Source organism: Ursus maritimus (assembly GCF_017311325.1).
Source record: "Ursus maritimus isolate PB19 chromosome X unlocalized genomic scaffold, ASM1731132v1 scaffold_X1, whole genome shotgun sequence".
Lineage (NCBI taxonomy): Eukaryota > Metazoa > Chordata > Mammalia > Carnivora > Ursidae > Ursus > Ursus maritimus.
The window spans coordinates 41,811,904-41,833,153 of record NW_024423319.1 but is presented as its reverse complement, the minus strand read 5'-3'; the positions used below and the strand labels follow the sequence as shown (position 1 = coordinate 41,833,153).

At 40.6% G+C, this 21,250-nt stretch overlaps 1 protein-coding gene across 1 annotated transcript; it reads right to left on the bottom strand.

Moving 5' to 3' along the window:
* Positions 1–12,835: 12,835 nt before the first annotated feature.
* On the bottom strand, positions 12,836–16,398 carry SERPINA7 (serpin family A member 7). Its single transcript, XM_008697236.1, has 4 exons — positions 15,780–16,398; positions 14,458–14,731; positions 13,577–13,724; positions 12,836–13,039 (listed from the first exon to the last, which is right to left on the bottom strand). The coding sequence occupies exons 1-4, from the start codon at positions 16,396–16,398 to the stop codon at positions 12,836–12,838; spliced, it is 1,245 nt and encodes a 414-aa protein (XP_008695458.1).
* Between the last annotated feature and the right edge of the window lie 4,852 nt (positions 16,399–21,250).

Here is a 21,250-nt window from a genome sequence, read left to right as displayed (position 1 = left end):
TATGGACACCAAAATTCTCAACAAGATCCTAGCTAATAGGATCCAACAGTACATTAAAAGGATTACCCATCATGACCAAGTGGAATTCATCCCTGGGATGCAAGGGTGGTTCAACATTCACAAATTGATCAGTGTGATGGATCATATCAACAAGAAAAGAGTCAAGAACCATATGACCCTCTCAATAGATGCAGAAAAAGCATTTGACAAAATACAGCATCCTTTCCTGATTAAAACCCTTCAGTGTAGGGATAGAGGGTACATTCCTCAATCTCATAAAAACCATCTATGAAAAACCTACAGCAAATATTATTCTCAATGGGGAAAAGCTAGAAGCCTTTCCCTTAAGATCAGGACCACGACAAGGATGCCCACTCTCACCATTACTATTCAACATAGTACTAGAAGTCCTTGCAACAGCAATCAGACAACAAAAAGGGATAAAAGGTATCCAAATCAGCGAAGAAGTCAGTGTCTTTCTTCGCAGATGACATAATACTCTATATGGAAAACCTAAAGAACTGCACCCACAAACTACTAGATAATATAATTAAAAATTATTATAAAAAAAAAGAAGAAGAAGAGAAATCAAGGAGGCGTGCCTTGTTGGCTCAGTCAGTTGAGCATCCAACTCTCGATGTTGGCCCAGGTCATGAAGTCAGGGTCTTGAAATTGAGCCCCACATCAGCCTCTGTGCTCAGTGGAGAGTCTGCTTGTTCCTCTCCCTCTTCTCCTCCTCCCTGTGCCCTCTCTCTCTCAAATAAATAATACATAAATACATATCTTAGGGGGAAAAAAAGAAGAGAAGTCAAAGAGAGAACACTCAACAGACACTGACCCTGCTGCATGTTGATCTGGGACTTCTAGCCTTCAGAACTGCAAGAAAATTAATTTATGTTGTTTAAGCTACCCAGTCTGTTATATGGTTATGGCACCTGAAAAGACTAAGTCTCTCTCTATTGCTTTCTGTCTTTAATCTCAAATGAGATAATTCTTGCATATCCTTTCTTGACACATCTTGCTAAATTCTGCAAGTAAAATCCAATGCATATTATCGACATTCTATTATCCAATCTCTCCTCCTAGAGTTTCAGGTTTAATAGGTCTTTGGCTTGACTTCCAAGTGATCATGGTTGATACATTCACCCAATGTTTGCCACTACACTTGGGTTTCCATATCTCTAGCTGCCAATTTCAACTTCCTTGCTGCATACAATTTGACCACTAAGCCAGAGTCACATGTATATTTTTATTATGGGTTAATCCCACTTCAAAGGTCCAATATAAATTCTCCAATATAATGTTAGCTGCTGTTATAAATACATCCTAATATTTCTGTGACTTAAAACAATAAAAGTTTATTTTTCACTCATACAACAGTACAATGTGGCTATTCTTGGGCAGAAGGCAACTTTCCTCCACATGGTGAATCAGAGAAAACAGAATATTTTTTAGTGCAAGCTGCTGGGATCTGAGAGACCTCTTCTAAAAAAGAGAAAGTAAGCAGACAGTCTTTCCCTTGCTGTCCTGCCCACTGCTCCCTTGCAGTGTATTCAATAAACTTCTATGTCCTTTTTTCTGCCTTGGGTGGGTTCTTTCACTACACACACCACTGGCCTCCACCTGATTGGGGTCCTCCACATTTGGTGGACCCCATACAGTGAAACTTTCCTGGCCCAAGGCTGTCCCCAGATTCTCTGGGAATTTTCTGGGGCTTTCCCTCAGTGGACTGACTCTGGTATTCCTTGCGGGACTGATAACCTATGGCTGAGGGTACTCTTAGGTGAGGATCTGATGCCCCAGGGGGAACCAGCTCGACCCCCCCCCTTGCTTGAAAGGGTGAGGGATTTCCCCTCTTGCCCTTTGGAGGGATCCTTCCCTCCCTCTCCTTTCTCATTTTGGCCCTTCAGCAACCTAACCCTAGTACTTCTCAGACAACTGAAGCTCTCTGGCCAGAGCAGCTCCCCAGTGTTGTCTGAAGATCTGAGAGTGAACAGGTTGGACTGTCCATGCCTGTGAGGGTGACTCTTTTTTCTCTGCTCTCTCACTCCATTCTCCTGAGGCCTCCATTCCCAACTTGTGGCACAGCTGGCAGTGGCAGCTCACCAAGGGCAAATCCACACACATTTTGGGCTCAGCTGGGACCCTTACTTGACACTGGCTAACTCTCAGCCACCTTACTTCTTTCAGCTCCCTCCTCTTTATTCCTTTGTTTCCACAGATCCAGCCTCCACCTTCATCTATGGGCAAACACATTCCTACATCTGAGTGACAACATAAGGTAAACTTCAGAGAATTTGACACAAAACTCATGTACAGACAATCTTTGTGCCTGTTTCTCCAAGGGGCTTTCAAAAGGATCACTGGAGACATTTGAATTACAAACCAGAAATACCCATCTGATTCTCATTGCCTCTTCCCACTTTATCTGAGGATGCTTCAAGCCTGACATCTAAAAATCTCACTGGCAGCACTGGAGACTCAATGGCAGCATTCAATACTCAAACACTGAGTTTGTAATTTGCTCCATTAACTTATATTTTTCTTTGGTTTCCATAAAGGTACCTCTTATTAATTATCTGATTGATTGCTAAACACAACAGAGCATATGATGGCTAACACCACCTGCTACACAATTAAGTCTTTAAATGACTCTCAAAATGACATTACATTATTAAACACTGAAATAACTCAAACGCGTAAAGCAGTCCTACAAAACAGAATGTCATTAGATATTTTAACTGCTGCACAAGGTGGAACTTGTGCTATCATAAAAAGAGAATGGTGTGCATATATTCTAGATTAACAGAAAAATATTTCTGGGTTTCTAACTGACATGAACACTCAAATTCATGCTCTAAAAGACCCCTCCCTTTCTTTTACTGGCTGGTTAAACCCCTCGACAGGAGGAGGAATTTTGTCAACTATCAAAGGACTCTTATTTGGGCTTTTTTTCCTTCCTGTTATTCTAATCATGTTTTGCTGTTTTTTCCCTTGCCTCTCCACCTGGTGCAGAGACTGCTTCACTGACATAACTTCAAGCCAACAGATGATCCTCTCTGCTCAAGGAGACTCCCATATGTTGTCAACTCTAGACACAGCTGCCTTGGTTTTCTATAACGCCTATTAATTCCCACTGACCAGTGTTGACCCATAGGTAAGGACATCCCTATGTCCCTCATTCAGCATGAAGCAGCTACTGAAGATAAGTCCTCTGCCCAAATGGCAAAGATTTGTCATTGCTGGTCTGTCAGAGTGGAATGTAGATGCTGCTTTTAGGCAACCAACTTGGACAATGGGCACCTGAGTATGTTAGAAGGGCCCACAGTGACCTCCTACCTCCTGGCTAAATACAAACAGATCTATTAGGCAGCCCACCTCAAAATATCCATAAGCCTTACCTGATCAAGGGTTACTTACACCCGGACACAGCTATCTAAAGAGGAAAATTCCATATATTCCCATACCTCCTCATCTTCCTCTTTAACTACAGCCTTCCCCACCACTGCCTTGTGGCAGATAGTCTCTCTCTTTCTGTCCTGCCTGCTGCTCCCTTGTGATAATAATAAACTTCTATCTCCTTTGTTCAAAGAGAGAGAGAGAGAGAGAGAGAGAGAGAGAGAGAGAGAGAAAGTAGAGAAGGAAAACTGGCTCTATAACCTCCATGGTTCATTAGGTACAATAGTCACAGGGCCTAGGGATCATGATACTCTTAGGGGGCTCATTAAAAATGTTTAATTTCTTTTAAAATCAGAAGATAAAATAAATATAATAATAATTAACATATAATAATGAACTAAGCCTGGATTATATTTATATTTATACCAATGCATTCATAAAATATACTTTTTTAATGGAATAAAGGGCCTATGACATCTAAAGCACCTAGGGCCCTTACAAATTACAACATGGTCCTGGTAACATTTCTATTCATATGTCATTGGTGAGAACTGTATTAGTTTTCTATGGCTTCTGTAAAAAATTGCCACAAATTTAGTGGCTTAAAACAACAGAAATTAATTTGCTTACAGCTCTGGAGGCCAGAAACCCAAAATAGTTTTACTGGGTCAAGACCAAGATGCCAGCAGGGCTGTGCTTTATCCACAGGATGTAGGAGAGAATCTATTTCCTTGCCTTTGCCAGCTTTTAGTGCTGTATTCCCTGCATTCCTTGGCTCGTAGCCCCTTCCTCCATCTTCAAAGCCAGCAACATATTATCTTCAAATTTCTCTCTGTTTCCATTATCACATCACCTTCACTTGTGGTCAGATCCCCCTCTGTGTCTCTTTTAAAGGGACACTTGTGATTGCATTTAGGGCCCATCTTGATAATCCAGAATAAACTCCCCATTGTAAGGTTCTTTTTCTTTATAATAATATTTTTTATTATATTATGTTAGTCACCATACAGTACATCCCTGGTTTTTGATGTGAAGTTCCATGATTCATTAGTTGCGTATAAAACCCAGTGCACCATGCAATACATGCCCTCCCCACCACCCATCACCAGCCTATCCCATTCCCTCAACCCCCTCCCCTCTGAAGTCCTCAGTTTGTCTCTCAGAGTCCATAGTCTCTCATGGTTCATTCCCCCTTCTGTTTACCCCCCTTTCTTCTCCTACCGATCTTCCTAGTTCTTATGTTCCATAGATGAGAGAAACCATATGACAATTGTCTTTCTCTGCTTGACTTATTTCACTTAGCATTATCTCCTCCAGTCCCGTCCATGTTGCAGCAAATGTTGAGAAATCATTCTTTTTGATAGCTGAGTAAAATCCATTGTATATATGGACCACATCTTCTTAATCCAGTCATCTGTCGAAGGGCATTTCGGCTCCTTCACGATTTAGCTATTGTGGACAATGCTGCTATGAACATTGGGGTGCATATGGCCCTTCTCTTCACTACGTCTGTATCTTTGGGGTAAATACCCAGTAGTGCAATGGCTGGATCACAGGGTATCTCAATTTTTAACTTTTTAAGGGACCTCCACACTGTTTTCCAGAGTGGCTGTACCAACTTGCATTCCCGCCAACAGTGGAGGAGGGATCCCCTTTCTCCACATCCTCTCCAACAATTGTTGTTTCTTGCCTTGTCAATTTTTGCCATTCTAACTGGCATAAGGTGGTATCAGTGTGGTTTTGATTTGAATTTCCCTGATGGCTAATGATTTTGAATATTTTTTCATGTGTCTGTTAGCCATTTGTATGTCTTCATTAGAAAAGTATCTGTTCATATCTTCTGCCCATTTTTTGATTTGTTTATTTGTTTCTCGTGTACTGAGTTTGAGAAGTTCTTTGTAGATCTTGGATACCAGTCTTTTATCTGTAGTGTCATTTGCAAATATCTTCTCCCATTTCATGTCCTGCCTCTTAGTTTTTTTTGACTGTTTCCTTGGCTGTGCAGAAGCTTTTTATCTTGATGAAGTCCCACAAGTTCATTTTATCTTTTGTTTCTCTTGCCTTTGGAGATGTGTCATGACACATCCCCATTGTAAGGTTCTTAACTTTTTCACATCCCCAAAGTCCCTTTTGCCATGCAAAATTAATATTTACAGGTTCCATATATTAGGATGTAGATAACTTTCAGGGCCATTATTCAGTCCACCACAGAAACTAATCCCATTACTCCATTTAACTGCAAAAGAGTGGGTGAAATATGTAGCCACTCATTGGATAGCCACTTGCCAGAAATAACCCTTCACTATGGAAGTGAAAACAGAAGGGCTAGCTAACTCTGTCACATTCCTGCATAGAGTTATCACAAAAATTAATTTAGCTAATATATGTAAAGTGCCTTGTGTAGTAATATATGTATAATGCCTTGCATATAGTTAACCCTTGATATAGCATATCATCTATTATTATGCTGTTCACTCTTGTTCATTTGTACTACTCCTCTTTCTTTACCTCTACCTCCTTTACTGATTTGCTCTTGACTCTTTGGGGCCAAGGTTAATGTTGGGAAATATTTTCAAAAACACACATTTCACCCAAATTGAGTAGTCTTGCCTTAGAATGGTATATTATTTTCTCAGACTACTTAAATAACCCTGCTTGTCAAGGAATTTGGAATTATTTTCTAAAGACCAGATTCCAAACATTGTTAAGAAGACTGCACAAAGCCAAGTCAAATTGGCTCCCCCAAATGGGGGATTACTTACCCAGTTCATAAGCTTGAGGTGTTTTCTGCACAGCAAGGACCTTTGTCCCAGAGGCCAGGAAAGCCTTTGTGTCCTTTCTTTGGGAGGCTTAGTCCTCATGACTCAAGTCCTAATCATCAGCTCCAAAGTTACTTTCACCCTATTGTCCCAGCAGGCCTACTATTCTTTACACAAATACCCTCTTAGTGACTGTTCTTTTATTTCTTTTCTTTTTTTTTTTTTAACACAGAGCACTTCATGAATTTGCATGTCATTCTTACACAAGGGCCATACCAATCTTCTCTGTAGCATTAGTGACTGTTCTAATAGCTCAGTGTCCCCATGGCATATGCACACATTAGTATTGACTATGACCTATAATGCAAGCCTCCTCAGGTCAGGTCTATTATTCTGTAAAAGCATTCATTTTTTGTCTAAGTACCATCTCCTTTCAACCATGAATCTCAGGCATGACTTCCACTAAGCTATATCACAGACTCCCTTAAGCTTTGTTCTCCAGGACAGACCATTTCCCCATATTCCAGGAGATACCGGACTGTGTGCATAAATTGCTTTTCTGTACCATCCTCTCTGGGCAACAGATCTTAGCAGATATACCAGCCTTTGAGAAAGGAACTGACACCCTGCTCTTACCCTTCTTCTTCTACCTGTTTTGACTGAGCCCCAGGGAGAAAGGATAAAAGAAACTTCATAAAAGTTATAGGGACTTTGCCTCAATCCTTGAGAGTCATCATGGAAATCTGAGAGCTGTGTGGATAAGCCAAACATCCAACATGATTCTGTTGCAGGAGAATAATAATGGCTGAGAAATGTTAAGATGCATGTGCATGAGGACAACCTTATACAGACCCTGGTAGCCTTGTGTGGTGTGGAGAGAATGCGTTTCATGTCCCTTGGGGAGGGGGTGTACCTAAAAAGTTGAAAGAGGACCAGGACATCAAAAGAGAATTTGAAATTGGCAACAAGACAATGCATTAAGGAGTCCCTGTGAACTGAAAATCATGGCAGGACAGGAAACAACTCAACTGATTTCTGTAGGGATGGACAGCAGCCAGTGTGTAAGGAAACTATCAGCAGAAGTCAATATGGACAGACACTAACCATTTTGGACAATAAGGCTTTCTTCTGTTATCAGGGGAAAAAATGACCGAGCTCCCCTCCTTCTATGTTAGTTAAATCATTGTGGGGGTTGGGAAGGAGAAAAAAAGGTGGAAGAAAGCCTTGAATTTAGCTATGTGTTATACCAACAGAGAGAAGAAAAATTTGTAAGTGGCTGAACTTGCCTTGTAGTGACCAGATACATTTCTGCGCTATATAAGGACAGAGCGGTCAAGAACCAAGTTCAGTGACATTATCAGGAAATAAATCAATATTTTTAACTTCTATAAGCTACTTCAGGGAATATCCTCAAACTAACTGTATTTGTCAGGGTTCTCAAAAGAAACAGAACCCCATTTATATAAATATAATACACATGAGATTTATTTATTTATTCATTTTAGGGTATTGGCTCACATGATTTTGGAAATTGGCAAATCTGAAATCTACAAGGCAGGCTGGCAGAATGGAAAGCCAGAGAAGATTTGATATTATAATCCCATGTTCAAAGGCAGTTCGAAGGCAGAATTCCTTCTTCCTGTCCCCACAACTCTGGGCTCTTTATGGTTGCAGGTCATAATCACCAAAAGGCAAACACTTCTGCCACAAAACTCAGCAAAAATCACACTGAACTATAAGCTATGGATGCTTCCTGGACACTGCAGGAAACTTTTGTTCAGGGAATAGCCTGAATCACCATCTGCTGTCACCATCCTATAGGCACGGGATAGACCCCAGCCCCAAATTGGGTTCAGTTGTCAAGACTGGTGATGCCACACACACACACCAAAAGAAGGTTAAAATGTTAATACTTACATAATGAGGCTCTTTCAGGAAAGCAGGGCAAACTTCCTAAACTGGTCCAAAAATGGCTTGAAAAATCAGGGAAAGGAAACAGGCTTGGGGTTTTTATGGTGATTAGGGAATAGGAATTCCTTTATGCAGGCAGAGGCTTGCATGGTTTGAACTTCCCATTGGTACCAAAGAAAGGAACATCTTGGCTTTCTTATCAGCTTTCCCAGCTGTGGAGCACAAGGGGAAGAAAAAGAGGTGAGGTTTAAAAGATGTCAGCAGTCAAACATCAAAAAATGGTGTCAAACTCTTTATTATACCATGTGCACAGGGGGAATTAACCTTGGTCATCAGAAGGAGGAAGAAATGTTTTTAAATGATGGGGGCAAGCTAAATATGCTTGGCTGCCAAGCAATCCACATATGTGCCTCTTGGTACTCTTCTGCCCAATTTTGGTAGGACATGGACATGTGCAATAACTTTGGTCAGAGAAGAGCATGGTAACCAGCCCTTATCAGGGAAGAGGGTCTCTGTCTACACAGACCAGGTGAGAGGAAGGGGAATCTACAATGAATAATGGAGAACCATGGAGGATCTTTTTTCTGGACTTAAACGAAGAAATAGATTTTAGCACCATAAGGAGTGGATAGTATTGGACATGGAGGTGCAGCATACAAATTTCTTTTTAAGAAAGGACTTGTTCCAGGGGCGCCTGGGTGGCACAGCGGTTAAGCGTCTGCCTTCGGCTCAGGGCGTGATCCTGGCGATCTGGGATCGAGCCCCACATCAGGCTCCTCTGCTGTGAGCCTGCTTCTTCCTCCCCCACTCCCCCTGCTTGTGTTCCCTCTCTCACTGGCTGTCTCTATCTCTGTCAAATAAATAAATAAAATCTTTAGAAAAAAAAAAAAGAAAGAAAGGACTTGTTCCAGATTCTAGGGGTCCTATCAATAGAAAGTCTTCATCTTTTAGCCCCTTCAAGGACAGCCTCAGTTGCAGAGAGACATCTGGCCCATACCCAATGACTGATGGAGGTGGGTGTGTAAAGGCCCAACCATTACATCAATCCCAAGGATACTCTCTACTAAATATTCTGTTATAATAAACTCTGTTTCAGAGTCTGCTTCCTGGAGAATATAACCTGTAAGATTCCCAGCAGTGCTATCAATTACTTGGAATAAGGCTAGTGTTATGGACTGAATGTTTGTGCTCCCTCCCAATTCATATGTTGAAGACCTAAACCCCAGTGTAGCTATATTTGGAATGAGGAAATAATTAAGGTTAAACAAGGTCATAACAGTGGGGCCCTAATCTGGTAAGATTTTTATCCTTGCAAAAAAGAGATACATGACAGCTTACACTTTCTCTTTCTCTCTCCCTCTCCCCCCACCCAACACACATGGGAGAAAAGGCCATGTGAGGACATAGCATGGAGGCTGCAATCAGGAGGAGAAATCTCACCAGAAATGAAATTTGCCAGTGTCTTGATCATAGACTTCTAGCTTCCAGAGCTGTGAGAAAATAAATTTCTCTTGTTTAAGCCAATCAGTTTGTGGAATTTTGTTATGGCAGCCTGATAGACTAATAGGCAGGCTGCTTAGTAAATAGACTCAGCAATTAATCAGATTCTTGAAGAAGATAGAATTTTATTTCTCCTCACCCAATCACCTGGAATAAGCATCTTGGGTCAGTGGGAAGCTCTCCTTCATGAAGGTATTTAGATATCAAGGTCTCTTCCATCCCATTTTTCTGCCAAGGCAGATATTTTAACCTAGAGTCCATAGAAACTTCAAGGAAGTCTAAAGACCTATAAACGTTTAGTCAGTCAAACAAATAAATTTGTTTATGAAAACCTTCATCTTGGGACACATGGGTCGCTCAGTCAGTTAAGTGTCTGCCTTCTGCTCAGGTCATGGTCTCAGGGTCCTGGAATCGAGTCCCACATTGGGCTCCTTGCTCAGCTTGGAGGCTGCTTCTCCCTCTGCCTGCTCCTCCCCCTGCTTGTGCTTTCTTTCTCTCTCACAAATAAATAAATAAAATCTTTTTAAAAAGAAAAGAAAACCTTCAACTTTAATTTTACCAACTTCCAACCATAATCTAGCATTTTATTCATTTATGAATGTGGGCCACAAACCACAGTAGTGGCAGCTGTACCTGTAATTCTGTCACATGTAAAATTCACATAATTTGAAAGTATATTATTAGTGTTTAAGATATCTCAAAATATTTTGAAATATTATTGTGGAAGTACTGTATTTATTACAACTGTCACAAGATCTTATTAATTAATATGTTGTTGTGGAAACACAAATTATATCAGTAATATTAATTGTATTATTTTTATAATTGTATTTCAATATTCCTGATGGCCTTTGTAATCCCAATTTTTTTTTTGGCATTTAAAATATTATTCTGAAAAGAGGCACATATATTGCATTAGACTGCCAAAGAGCACTTCATCTGCTTGGTGGCAAAATTGAATCATAAGTCCACAATCCACGTCAAAGGTGATAGAAAGTAAAGGAGGTACCCAACTGTTGTAATGTCCTGGTCAGTAAATGTCACACATCACTTACATTCATGTTCTATCAATGAGGACTTAGCTTTATGGCTACACTTAACTGCAAGGGTAGCTAGGAAATATAGTATATCAGCGAAGTCATGTGATTCTATCACAATAGAGAATGGTAAATAAAGTTGGTAAATTCCGTACAATCCATAACATTACTTTCTTGTACTTCATTCTTCAGTAAGTTTTCTCCCTTTTGTTTTAAAACTTTATCCATAGATTCTGTTAGTTTTTCTGTGTAGACTGATTTGTTTCCTCCTTTCTATCTCATCTTCTATAATCTTTATTTCTTTTTCTTGTCTTGCTGCATTGACTAAGACCTCCAGAAAATGATAAGTAGAAGCGATACTATAGAAAACTCTTGTCTTGATTCCAGTTTAGTAGAAATTTCGCTAAAGACTTTCACTATTAAGTGAAATATTTTCTACAGGTATTTTATGGATAACCCTTATGCAGTTAAAGAAGTTATCGTCTATCCCTAGTTTACTATAAAGAGCTGAGATTTATAAGGTGGAGAGCGGTAGTCCTTCATGGAATGGTAGGCCACAGGAGTGAATGATTTGAATGAGGCTTAGTCTCTAATGAGATACATAAATTACTTAAAGGACAGTGTCTAGGTAATTCCTGACTTCCCTCTAGAGGTACTGATATTTCTTTCTCCCAGAGCAACCTCTGATTAAACACATTTTGGGAGATTTAAGAAGGGGCTGGTATGGCATTTACTCTGGCCTCTGGAGGTAGGGCCTGAACTAGGGAACATGAATCTGCAAACCAAGAGCCCCACACTACAAGCTTGGTTCTGATCCAGGTCAGTGTCTCATGTTGACCAACAGGAATAACAACTAATATTTACAAGAATTTTTATCAGGCGCCTGGCTCTGTGATGAGCACGGAATGTTCACAAAATCCTGACATGTATATTATGTGTTTCCATTTTACAGATGAGGAAAATAAGGTGTAGGGTTTAAGTATCTTGTCCAAGATTACAAAACAGTGTAAGTAGCAGCGCCAATTGCTGTGTAACTTCAGTGAAACTAAACTCCATGTTAGCAATAAATTTTCTGTACCACAACTCACTTTCCTTCTCTGGGCTTTCAATTGTTTATTCACAAAAATCAATATGTAAACTATACCAGGAGTGAGCAAATCTCCATGCAAATGGGTCTAATAAGAAAACACTAGAATGTTTGGGCTACATACTTTTCTAAACATAAATAATTATTTCGGCCTGGAAGCACAATATCTGCAAAAGTACTTATGCATTTGTTATTATTTCCCTGCTGCTGAAGAGTTTCACCTTAGGGCTAGAATTTCAGACATTATATCAACACTCACTGTGCCATTTATGTGTACTGAATTCTAATACTGGGCCTTTGAGTACATATAGTTTAAGATGAAATCTAGTTTGGTGAGTAGGGATGTGATGGCCTACACAGAAAAAGGAAAGAATTTGCAGATAGGGAAGTATCAAATTTCAGTAAGAATCAATACAAAAAGATAGACTAACCAGGAGATTTGTAATTGAGCGATTGAGACAGGGATGCAACATTTGGAAAGTAGTCTTTCCAGAAGATGAAGGGCTATGAGATATGGTGTGAATGAATGACTTTCTTTCTCCAATCCAAGTGTATAAATTAGCAACAAGGAAACATTTTTGTGGGGAGAAGGTGGCTTTGTACAGGGAAATTTATCTCTTTTTCTCTTTTGTCCCATACTTGTTAGGTCACAAATGTCAGATCCCTAGCAGTAGCTGTCAGTCTGTTACTCAGCCCTGGAGTGGAAGCACCTTTTTACAACCTGACAATGGCCGTTCTAACAAGAATCATTATTAGAATCTTGTTAGAATAATGAGCTATGAGGGTCTGACCTGAATTTTAACTATTCTCCAGAGGGCAGAAGAGGATCCACTTGCCAGCTCAGTCAAATTCCTTGGAGCTAACTTAAGGGGTTGTAGGGGGCAGGCATTTTGACAGAGTAATGCACTGACATGGTACCTTTTTGTGCTTTGGGTAATGAGTCATTCATTGACTCTCTGAATATTTGGTTATAGGAGTGTCTTCTTTCACACCCAATACAGTTCGGATTTGGTCCAATCTTCACCCGCTTCCTGCACAAAGGAAAGCATGTCCAAGCCCATACTGATCACATCAAACCACACCATTTATTTATTTTTTTATTGCAAAAAGCACATGCAATTAGCCAACCACCTATTTCCCAATTATACTTCCGTTGGGTCCACAACTTTCCCTAGAAAGAGAATGCTCTTGGTGCTTTTCTCCAAAATCAACAACAGAAAGGATCTATCAAATTGGATGACAGGGTGAAGGAGAGTTATCTCAGGCTGATCCAGGAATCTGACTTCAGGGACAACTACAGCTTCAGTTCCCCTTTCACCAATGTGCAGCACAGCCTTGTGGGCAGCCTGTGGGAAGGGGAGGAACAAACTCTGCTGATCTCAAGTAACAGGAAAGGTCTTTGGAACAGTCTGAAAGCAGGAAAGGAAAAAGAAGGACAGGGCTACCCCTTTATCACACTGTTGATGGTGCTTGAATATGAAGGCTACTTGGCTAAGTGTAGTTATTCAGTCTCTGGTGATTTTAGAGCTAGCTGTTAGGGAATCACCAATTTTTCCATGGCTTTCTGCCTCTAGAAATCACTTTTTATGCTTTCCTCTTCCCCTTCCACCTCCTCCAGAGCGCTATCTCACCAGAATTAATTCTCATCATTAAGTTTTTCTAACAGAATTGTTTTAGGACATGAAGGTCAGGGATGAAATTAACTATCACAGTGACTTGTTGGGGGTAATGAGAATGACTGTGGAGTGAATCTGGCATAGAAGGAGTCATTCTGCTTCTCTTCGTTTCAGCATCCTCATTAATCAAATGAGAGAATTGACTTAACTGACTCTTACTGGCCCATCCAGCTCATACATTCAAGGAACTCCAATCTACCAACTTACATTGGAAAATTTAAGACCGTTGTCCCCCATAAGTCCAAGAAAATTGGCATTATCAGCAAAGGCATTCTGGATGCCCATCTTCAGAAAGATGGCTCCAAGGTCATATGTGGCAGAAATGGAAAACTTTGGAACGAACAAGTCAATCCATCTGTAGGGGAAAGGGAGAGGTAACACATGGCTATCAGCACACCAAGCTCATGATTCCCTTCCTCTGTCTGTCATCATTGTATTATGTTGGGCTCTGCTTCTCCCCTAAGTATTGTCAACGATTGCTATTCAGGTCAACAAATGGTGTCAGCGCCTCAGAATTTGTCCTGAAATAAATGAACTCTATTTCAGCCAATGTTGGTCTATAGCACCAGAAGTAGGGAGCTGTGTCTCATTTATAATAATAAAAAAAAAAAACATCTCTGGGGTGTTGGCCAAGGTTAGGGAGTCAACAACATGGATGTCAATTGGTACCACCTGGAAATTTTCATGGTTTTCCATTTAACACTCCCAGCCAATATGGATGCTCATCTACCTCTTAATATCAAAATCCTACTCACGGCCTAGACTCTAACTGGCTTCTGGGAAGACATCAGTTTACTAACTGACTGGCTTTAGAGAGTTCATTTTCTCTTTCTAGCCCTGACTCCTCACCTGAAATATACCTATGATACCATCTCCTTTGCAGGTTTGTTGATGTGCTTAAATGAAATGAAGTATGTAAAGTGCTTGGCAAAGGGACTGACACAGAGTATGATCTAGGTATACTTTAGTAGTTATCACACAGCTATTAAGTGGTTCAGGGTAATTCTGCCTCTGGGTTTCTGCTGAACTCTGTCTCACTTATAACATTACGCCCACCCTCTACTTCTCATATCATCTAAGATGTTTACCCCTTCTGAAGTAAGCGGTTCCACTTCTTCAGTGTTTTAGATGACATGGCCCCTTCCACCCACTCCATCTGACCCTCTTTGGGAAGGACGAAGAGTGCTAGAGCATTCTTGCTGTAGTCCATTTGAAGCACTGTGCAGTTCAGGTCCGTATCCACCAGGTGATAGTATTGTTCCATCTGGTGCATCATGGGCACTTGCACTGTTGTGGTTTTGTCCACTGAGAAGCTGGAACCCTCTTCTGTCTTGGATGGATCAAAAGGATTTGCCCACTGGGCTTAAAATACAGAGAGAAAATAGTTCTTTTTAAAACCAGTATTAATTCCAGTGGACTTTTTCCATCAGTCATCTCATCTGGTAATTAAGACCACCACAGAGGTAGGTACGAACTGTCGACCAGTTTTACAAGTGATTGAGGACCAGCGAGAGAAAGTGACTTTGCATGGTCTCCCAGCTAGCCCATGTTAGAGCCAAGAGTCACACCCAGGACTGTTGGACTCCATGCTAAACCACTGTTCCATCTATGTCCAAAACCACTATACTTACACTAAACCCATCAGAGCCACAGTTTCTTCTTCCATAAAAAGGTATAAGCACATCCAACACACAGGGTGAAATGAGACAACAGATCTGTTCTGCAGTTTTATCCATCTACAAGTGTATGGTTTGTGGCCAACAATTGTTCACTCCTCCACCAAACATGGGTGACATGTGCTGTAGAACCAGGAGAAATCATTTGGGCACAGCACCTTCAGAAAAGAGTCACATGTTTCTTGTTGTTACAAGCACTAGCTTTAGAATCAGACAAACCTGGGTGTGAATACCAGCTCTGAAACTCATTAGCTGTGAACTTGGGCCCTTGTGAGGATTAGATGAGACAATGTGTGCAAACCACACATGTAGCATGGTGCTTAGCACATAGTGGGTGCATCGTACATGATAGAAATATTTAGTAACATGCCCAAGAATGCACAGCAAGTGAGGGACACAGTAGGGTTTAAACCTAAGTCTGTTTACCTTCCAAGCACAAGCTCATCCAACCTCACCAAATCTTTTGGAAACCATGATTCTCTAGCAGGATGTTCATACCATTGTCACTCAGCTCTCTGAAAGTGCCTTCTACCTAGAAATCTTCTGGGTTCATCCACAGCGCTATGTGTCCCTCCTGGAAGATCCAAAACTACACACAGCTATGTACAGTGGATCAGGTCACTGTGGTATGAGGGACACCTACTGATGCCAGTGAGAAGAGATTATGAGCTTCTCAGAGAGCCGCACCAAATTATGGGAACCCTGACCTAGGAATGTATATCTTAGAGCCTTACCTTTAAAGTGAATATAGTTCACCAGGACCATGATGGTGTTTGGCTTGAGGTCTTGGATGAGGCCTACAACTTTCCCTTTAGTTTTCTTCTCCACATGACTGTTGATCTTCTGCTGGGCTGCAGAAACATTGGAGAAGTCGGTAGAAAATACCTCAGTCGCATAGAGGCTTTTGACATCATCCAAGAACTGTGCCAATGGTTTCAGCTGCTTCCCAATGAAGAGGGTATTTCCCATTTGTAATTCTAACTCCTTCTTTGGAAAATTCAGTGAACAGATCAGGTGCTGGAAGCCCTGCTGGATCTCTGTCATTGGGGTGTCTGTGTGGTTAAACCCCAAGCTTTCCAGGATTTGAGTTTGGGTGCTGTAGCAAGCCCCAAAGGAGAGCATGGCTAAAGCTGCAGAAATGCTCACAGGGGAAAAGAAGATGTTTCGATCTGGGGTCTCCACAGTGAACCTCCGGTACAGGTTAAATGCAAAGTCAGCATTGATGGATGACATCTTATAGAAAGTGGCATTTTGTTGGGAGGAATTGCAGGTGGTTACTTTGCCTTCAGCTCTGTTAGGTGGTGCACAATGAAGCTCAAGTACCAAGAGAACCAGATAGAGGAACAGTGGCATTTTGGAAGGAAGGTAATCTATAAGACATGAGGTGAGAGAACCATTGGGGGATCTTAGCTGGATGAAAAGTCTTAGCTGGAAACATAATAATTACCCATCAAGATTAGTAAAACAATAGAAAATATTTAATGGTGTGCTCACCAGGGGCTGTGCGGAGGCCTCTCTTCTCTGAACAACTGAAGACACATCTAATAGGGACAGAGAGTAGGAAAGGTAGCTTGCTGGGGGCATCAATGGCATGGACTGTCTTTCAAATATAATAGAAACATATGAAAACTCTGTGAGCAAATTACATTTATGAAAATTAAATTATTTTTTATTTCAACCAGAAGCAGCCTTTTAGAGAGGGAGGAATCCTTTGATAAAATTAGCACTCCCTCTGCTTATGTTAATTTTTATAAATTAGAATTTTGGATTTTTTTTAATATACCATTTTTTAAGATAAAATCTTCAAGAGATGAGATGAGAGAATATCTGTACATTCTTTTGGATAACAGGCAAAAGAGAATAATTTTCACAGGATATTTTGGGTGGGATGGAAAGTTTAAGGAGCCATGTACAAGACCATGAACTGAAGTTAAATCATTCATGCAATGCACAGAAACCACAGAAGTATTTCCAAACAACAGAAAGATGAAAGTGTAACTTTTTTACAGTTTAGATCTCTCTCACCATCAGTATATCTAAGGAGTCATTTCTAAATTACAAGACATCTTAACACTATTATTATTACACTCACTCATGTTATTGTTTTAATTATTAGAATAGAAACCAAAAAATATGGTGTAGTATTCTCTGAGCCTGGAAAGGTATAAGGCAGTGGAGTAAGGAATTTGGCTATGGAATCCAGTGACCATGGACATGAGTGATCAGAAGGAAAAGACCCATGGAGTCAGGACAGAAGTCCTTATTCAGTTCTCCATCCCTTTCCTGAGTGATCTCATCTACACCTAGGAGCTCATCAGTCACCACACAAAACTACTTACTCTAGTACAGATGACTACCCTGTGTTACCAGATATTTGTCCAACTTCCTACTGGCTGTAGCCACCAGAATGTTCCACAAATACCTCAGTTTCAATTTGGAAATCTCCATGTTTCCAATGGTAATTATAACATCTCCCTAGCTCTCAAACCTGCTCCTTCATCTTCATTCTATATCACTATCTACTGAGACTCCTGTGCCAGAAACCTCAGAGTCATCCTAGGGGCTTCCTTCATTCTTATTCCCTACATCTATTGAGTCATGATGCCTTCTGAGTAGTACTACTAAATGTCTCTGAAAACATCTTTCTCCTGCCACTGTCTCAGTTCATGGCCTGAACTACTTCACCATCTCCTAGCAGGTCATGCTATCTCCAGTTTCTCCCACCCTGACGCCCTGCTTCTACACCTCTATCCAATATCTATATGTCATCAGAATCCTCTCTCTGTAAAAGTTGCAGAAGCTGGTAAGAGGTCAATTATCAGATGACCACACTTAGACCTTGGCCTCTGGAGCTAGTAATTTGGAGCACATAGTTATCTGGGATTCCGACTTGCTGATAGAGATGTCCAAATTTCCCAAAGAGAGAGGAAAAAAGTACTTACAGCACATGTCCAAGAAGCTACTTGCATCTCTCAGAAAGCAAAATTTTTCCATCTTTATAACATGCCCTGTATTGCAAAAGTAGAACACTCTTAGTTATTCATTAACCCCAGAATTAACCCTGGGATGATAATTTCAAAGCTGATGCACAAAACCAAGGCCGAAAGGAAAAAAGTGAAAAATGATAAAGATGGAACTTTGAATGATTGCTTTAGCTGCCAAATCCTTCATCTATAACAAAAGAGAAAGATAATTATTAGAGCTGGCAGGTCCAGATTCATGCTAGGAGATGTGTCTTTTCAGCAGGCAGGATGAGGACAATGGGCAAAACTTCTGCCAAGAGGCAGAAGGATCAAGACCATTTTATGAATCAGGGCCAAACAGTGTTGGGATTGGCAATCTTTTAAGGGAAAGGTGCATAAAGGCAGAGCCTGGATGAGCCTCTCTAGCAGGTGCTATAGAAATTATTTATGCATTGGCTTGAAGGAGATGATGTCAAACATAGCTTCCAACTCTAGACTTCTGATGCTGCACATATCTATGTCTGCTCAGGGGAAACCAGTCCTATCCTCTGGTCACTAAAACTGCCTGTGCCATCTCCAAGGTCACAGGAATGAAAGAGGATGCAGAAGGAGCCAGGGAGAGTGAAATCAAAGACTTCATTGTCCAGTATTAACTGTGTACTGAACTGTGTGCCACAAAGAAGCAGTGAGGCAAAAAGCACCAGACTCAGTTAGGAGACCTGAGTTCCATCTTGCCTCTGCCGGTTTCTAGGTCTGGTGGTGGTGGTAGTAATAGTAGTAGTAGTAGTAGTAGTAGTAGTAGTAGTAGTAGTAACAATAACTCTTGTTTATTGAGTATTTACCATTTGCAGGGCATGATGTGAAGCATCTAATTTCAGACACTGTTTCAGGACTACATTAAGGATGTGTACATGCTAAGTGAGGGTTGGGTGTTAGGGGAGTAGAGACTAGTTTGAGAGAAGCCTAGATCACAGTCTATGGGGGGATGTGGAAGCCAGGTTAAACAGTGCATACTTTACATTGGGGGCATTAAAAAACCACTGGTGGATTTTGACAAGGCAGTGACTAGATAGAGGATGATTTTGCTGTAACATTGTTTCTTCTCAAACATAGACAGAGTTCCTACTATGTGAAAAGTACCACACTCAACACTGGGGTTTCAGAGGTAAATGCTAAATATCAGCCCTGAACCCAAGGGATCTTTCTAACTACCCATCTGAAAAGGAAAGGGCACACCTCATATATGGGATAGTTACAGGTTCATGTGTTCCACATCAAGGCAGTAGAAAGCTCAGATTTCTGGACACTGAGGTCAGTCCATGATCATTTCTGGTATAAACACATAGTATGCACTCTCAACTATAGTCAGTCACTACAGAAGAAACAGGAAAAGACTATCCAGAAAGAAAACTTCTAAACCTGTGCCCTCTGGTGGCATAGTCAGACAATGGTACAGCTTGTTTTCTGATGCATCTGATTCAGCTTAGCTTCGCTAGCTGGTAGTAACTGCAGGATCTGTCTTTGACATATAAGAAGGCCAGCCCTCCTCTTGCAGACTCACCTGTTTTGTGCTCTAGAGTCCTGTGCTTCTATCATGTCTTTGCTATGTAGTAAATGCAATTTGGGGCAAGTTTCTTAATGTCCCAGAACCTCAGTTTCTTCACCTCTATAGTGAAATGATAACAATCCCCACATTACGTGGTTATCAGCAGTATCAAGTGAAATGTAGAGGTGGTGTCTGGAAGCTCCTACATAGTGTTTGGCATATAATTAGGATTCAGCAACTATTAATTCTCTTACCTTTCATCTACTTGTCTTGATTCTCTTCCCCCACCCAAAGTCTCTGTAACCCCTGTACTCCACTCCCCCCATTCCTAACTACTGTTCAGTTCTGCTTTCTGGAAATACATTCTCCCTAAGATGAAATTGATTAATTGACTATGAATGTGTAAGATCTTTTTTGAAACTTATATTTAAAACAATAATTTAAGTCTTGTGTAAAGCTGCTGAGACTGGCACAGTGAATATAGAATCTCTAGGAAGTGTAACCATATCAATAAATTCAATCAGTTCTAAAATTAAGTATCTCCCTCTTTGGATGAACACCATAACAATCCATTTTCATGCAACTTGCTCAGAATTTTATTTTAGAAATTCCACAGTTCAAAATTCCATAGTTTCAGGGTTCTTTTTTTTTTAGAGAGAGAGAGAACACACACATGTGAGGTATGTGGGGGGAGTGGCAGAGGGATAAGGAGAGAGAGAATCCCAAGCAGGCTCCAGTCCAGTGTGGAGCCCAATGTGAGGCTTGATTTGACAACCCTGAGATCATGACCTGAGCTGAAATCAAGAGTCGGACGCTCAACCTACTGAGCCACCCAGGCATCCCTAGTTTCACAGTTCTTTTGATGTGTAAACATTTTTCTCTTACTTTTGAGTTATTTGATCCTACACCCCAGTTTGGGGGTAAATGGTGGTATCTTAGTCTAGTTATAATTCTGGAAATATTAATGAGTGTGTGGTGATGGCAGTAGGAAAATTGGCTTCTTGCAATTTAAATTTTACAAGCAAAGAATGCACTGTGTATTTACACAAAAGGGAGCCACACTGGACAAAGAGAGGGGCTGTTTCTGTAGTCAAGGGAAGCTCAATGGGCATGTTGGGCTTGGGGTATTTTTTAATTCTCTTAATTTTCCTATTCTTATTTTCTTATTCTTTTTATTTCAGTTACTAAGTGATTAATATGACCTGTCCATACCGTGAACTAAATTAATTCTTTAATTTGGTAATTCACAAGATCAAGTACTAATTTAGCCTTCTAGCTGAATTAGATAAGAAATTCTAAGTTGGCAGAGTACAAGAATCCAAATTCACCTCATTCTATGGACATGCAAAAATAATAAATGAAAATGTTCCAAATCTGGGGGATGAAAAGAGATATTCATTCAAAGAGGCACAGAGAGCTCCCAACAAAATCAACCAAAGGAGGTCTGCAGCAAGACACATAGTAACTAAAATGAAAAAAAAAATAGTGATAGTGAATTTTAAAAGTAGCAAGAAAACTGAAAATGGTTAAATACAAGGGAAACCCCAAAAGGCTATCAGCAGATTTTTCAGCAGAAACTTTGCAGTCCAGAACAGAGTGGTATGATAAATTCAAAGTGCTGAAAGGAAAAAAAAATCTGAAGCCAAGAATACTCTGTCCAGAAAGGGAACCACTCAGAATAGAAGGAGAGATAGAG

What these genes read in the sequence shown, in the direction of transcription:
- SERPINA7 (XM_008697236.1), bottom strand. Translation starts at nt 16,398, where the DNA reads ATGCCACTGTTCCTCTATCTGGTTCTCTTGGTACTTGAGCTTCATTGT. An exon ending in AACCGCTTACTTCAGAAGGG is followed by an intron (nt 13,725 to 14,457) that starts GTAAACATCTTA and finishes TTTCCCCTACAG; the next exon opens with ATGGATTGACTTGTTCGTTC. An exon ending in ACGGTCTTAAATTTTCCAAT is followed by an intron (nt 13,040 to 13,576) that starts GTAAGTTGGTAG and finishes CCCTTCCCACAG; the next exon opens with GCTGCCCACAAGGCTGTGCT.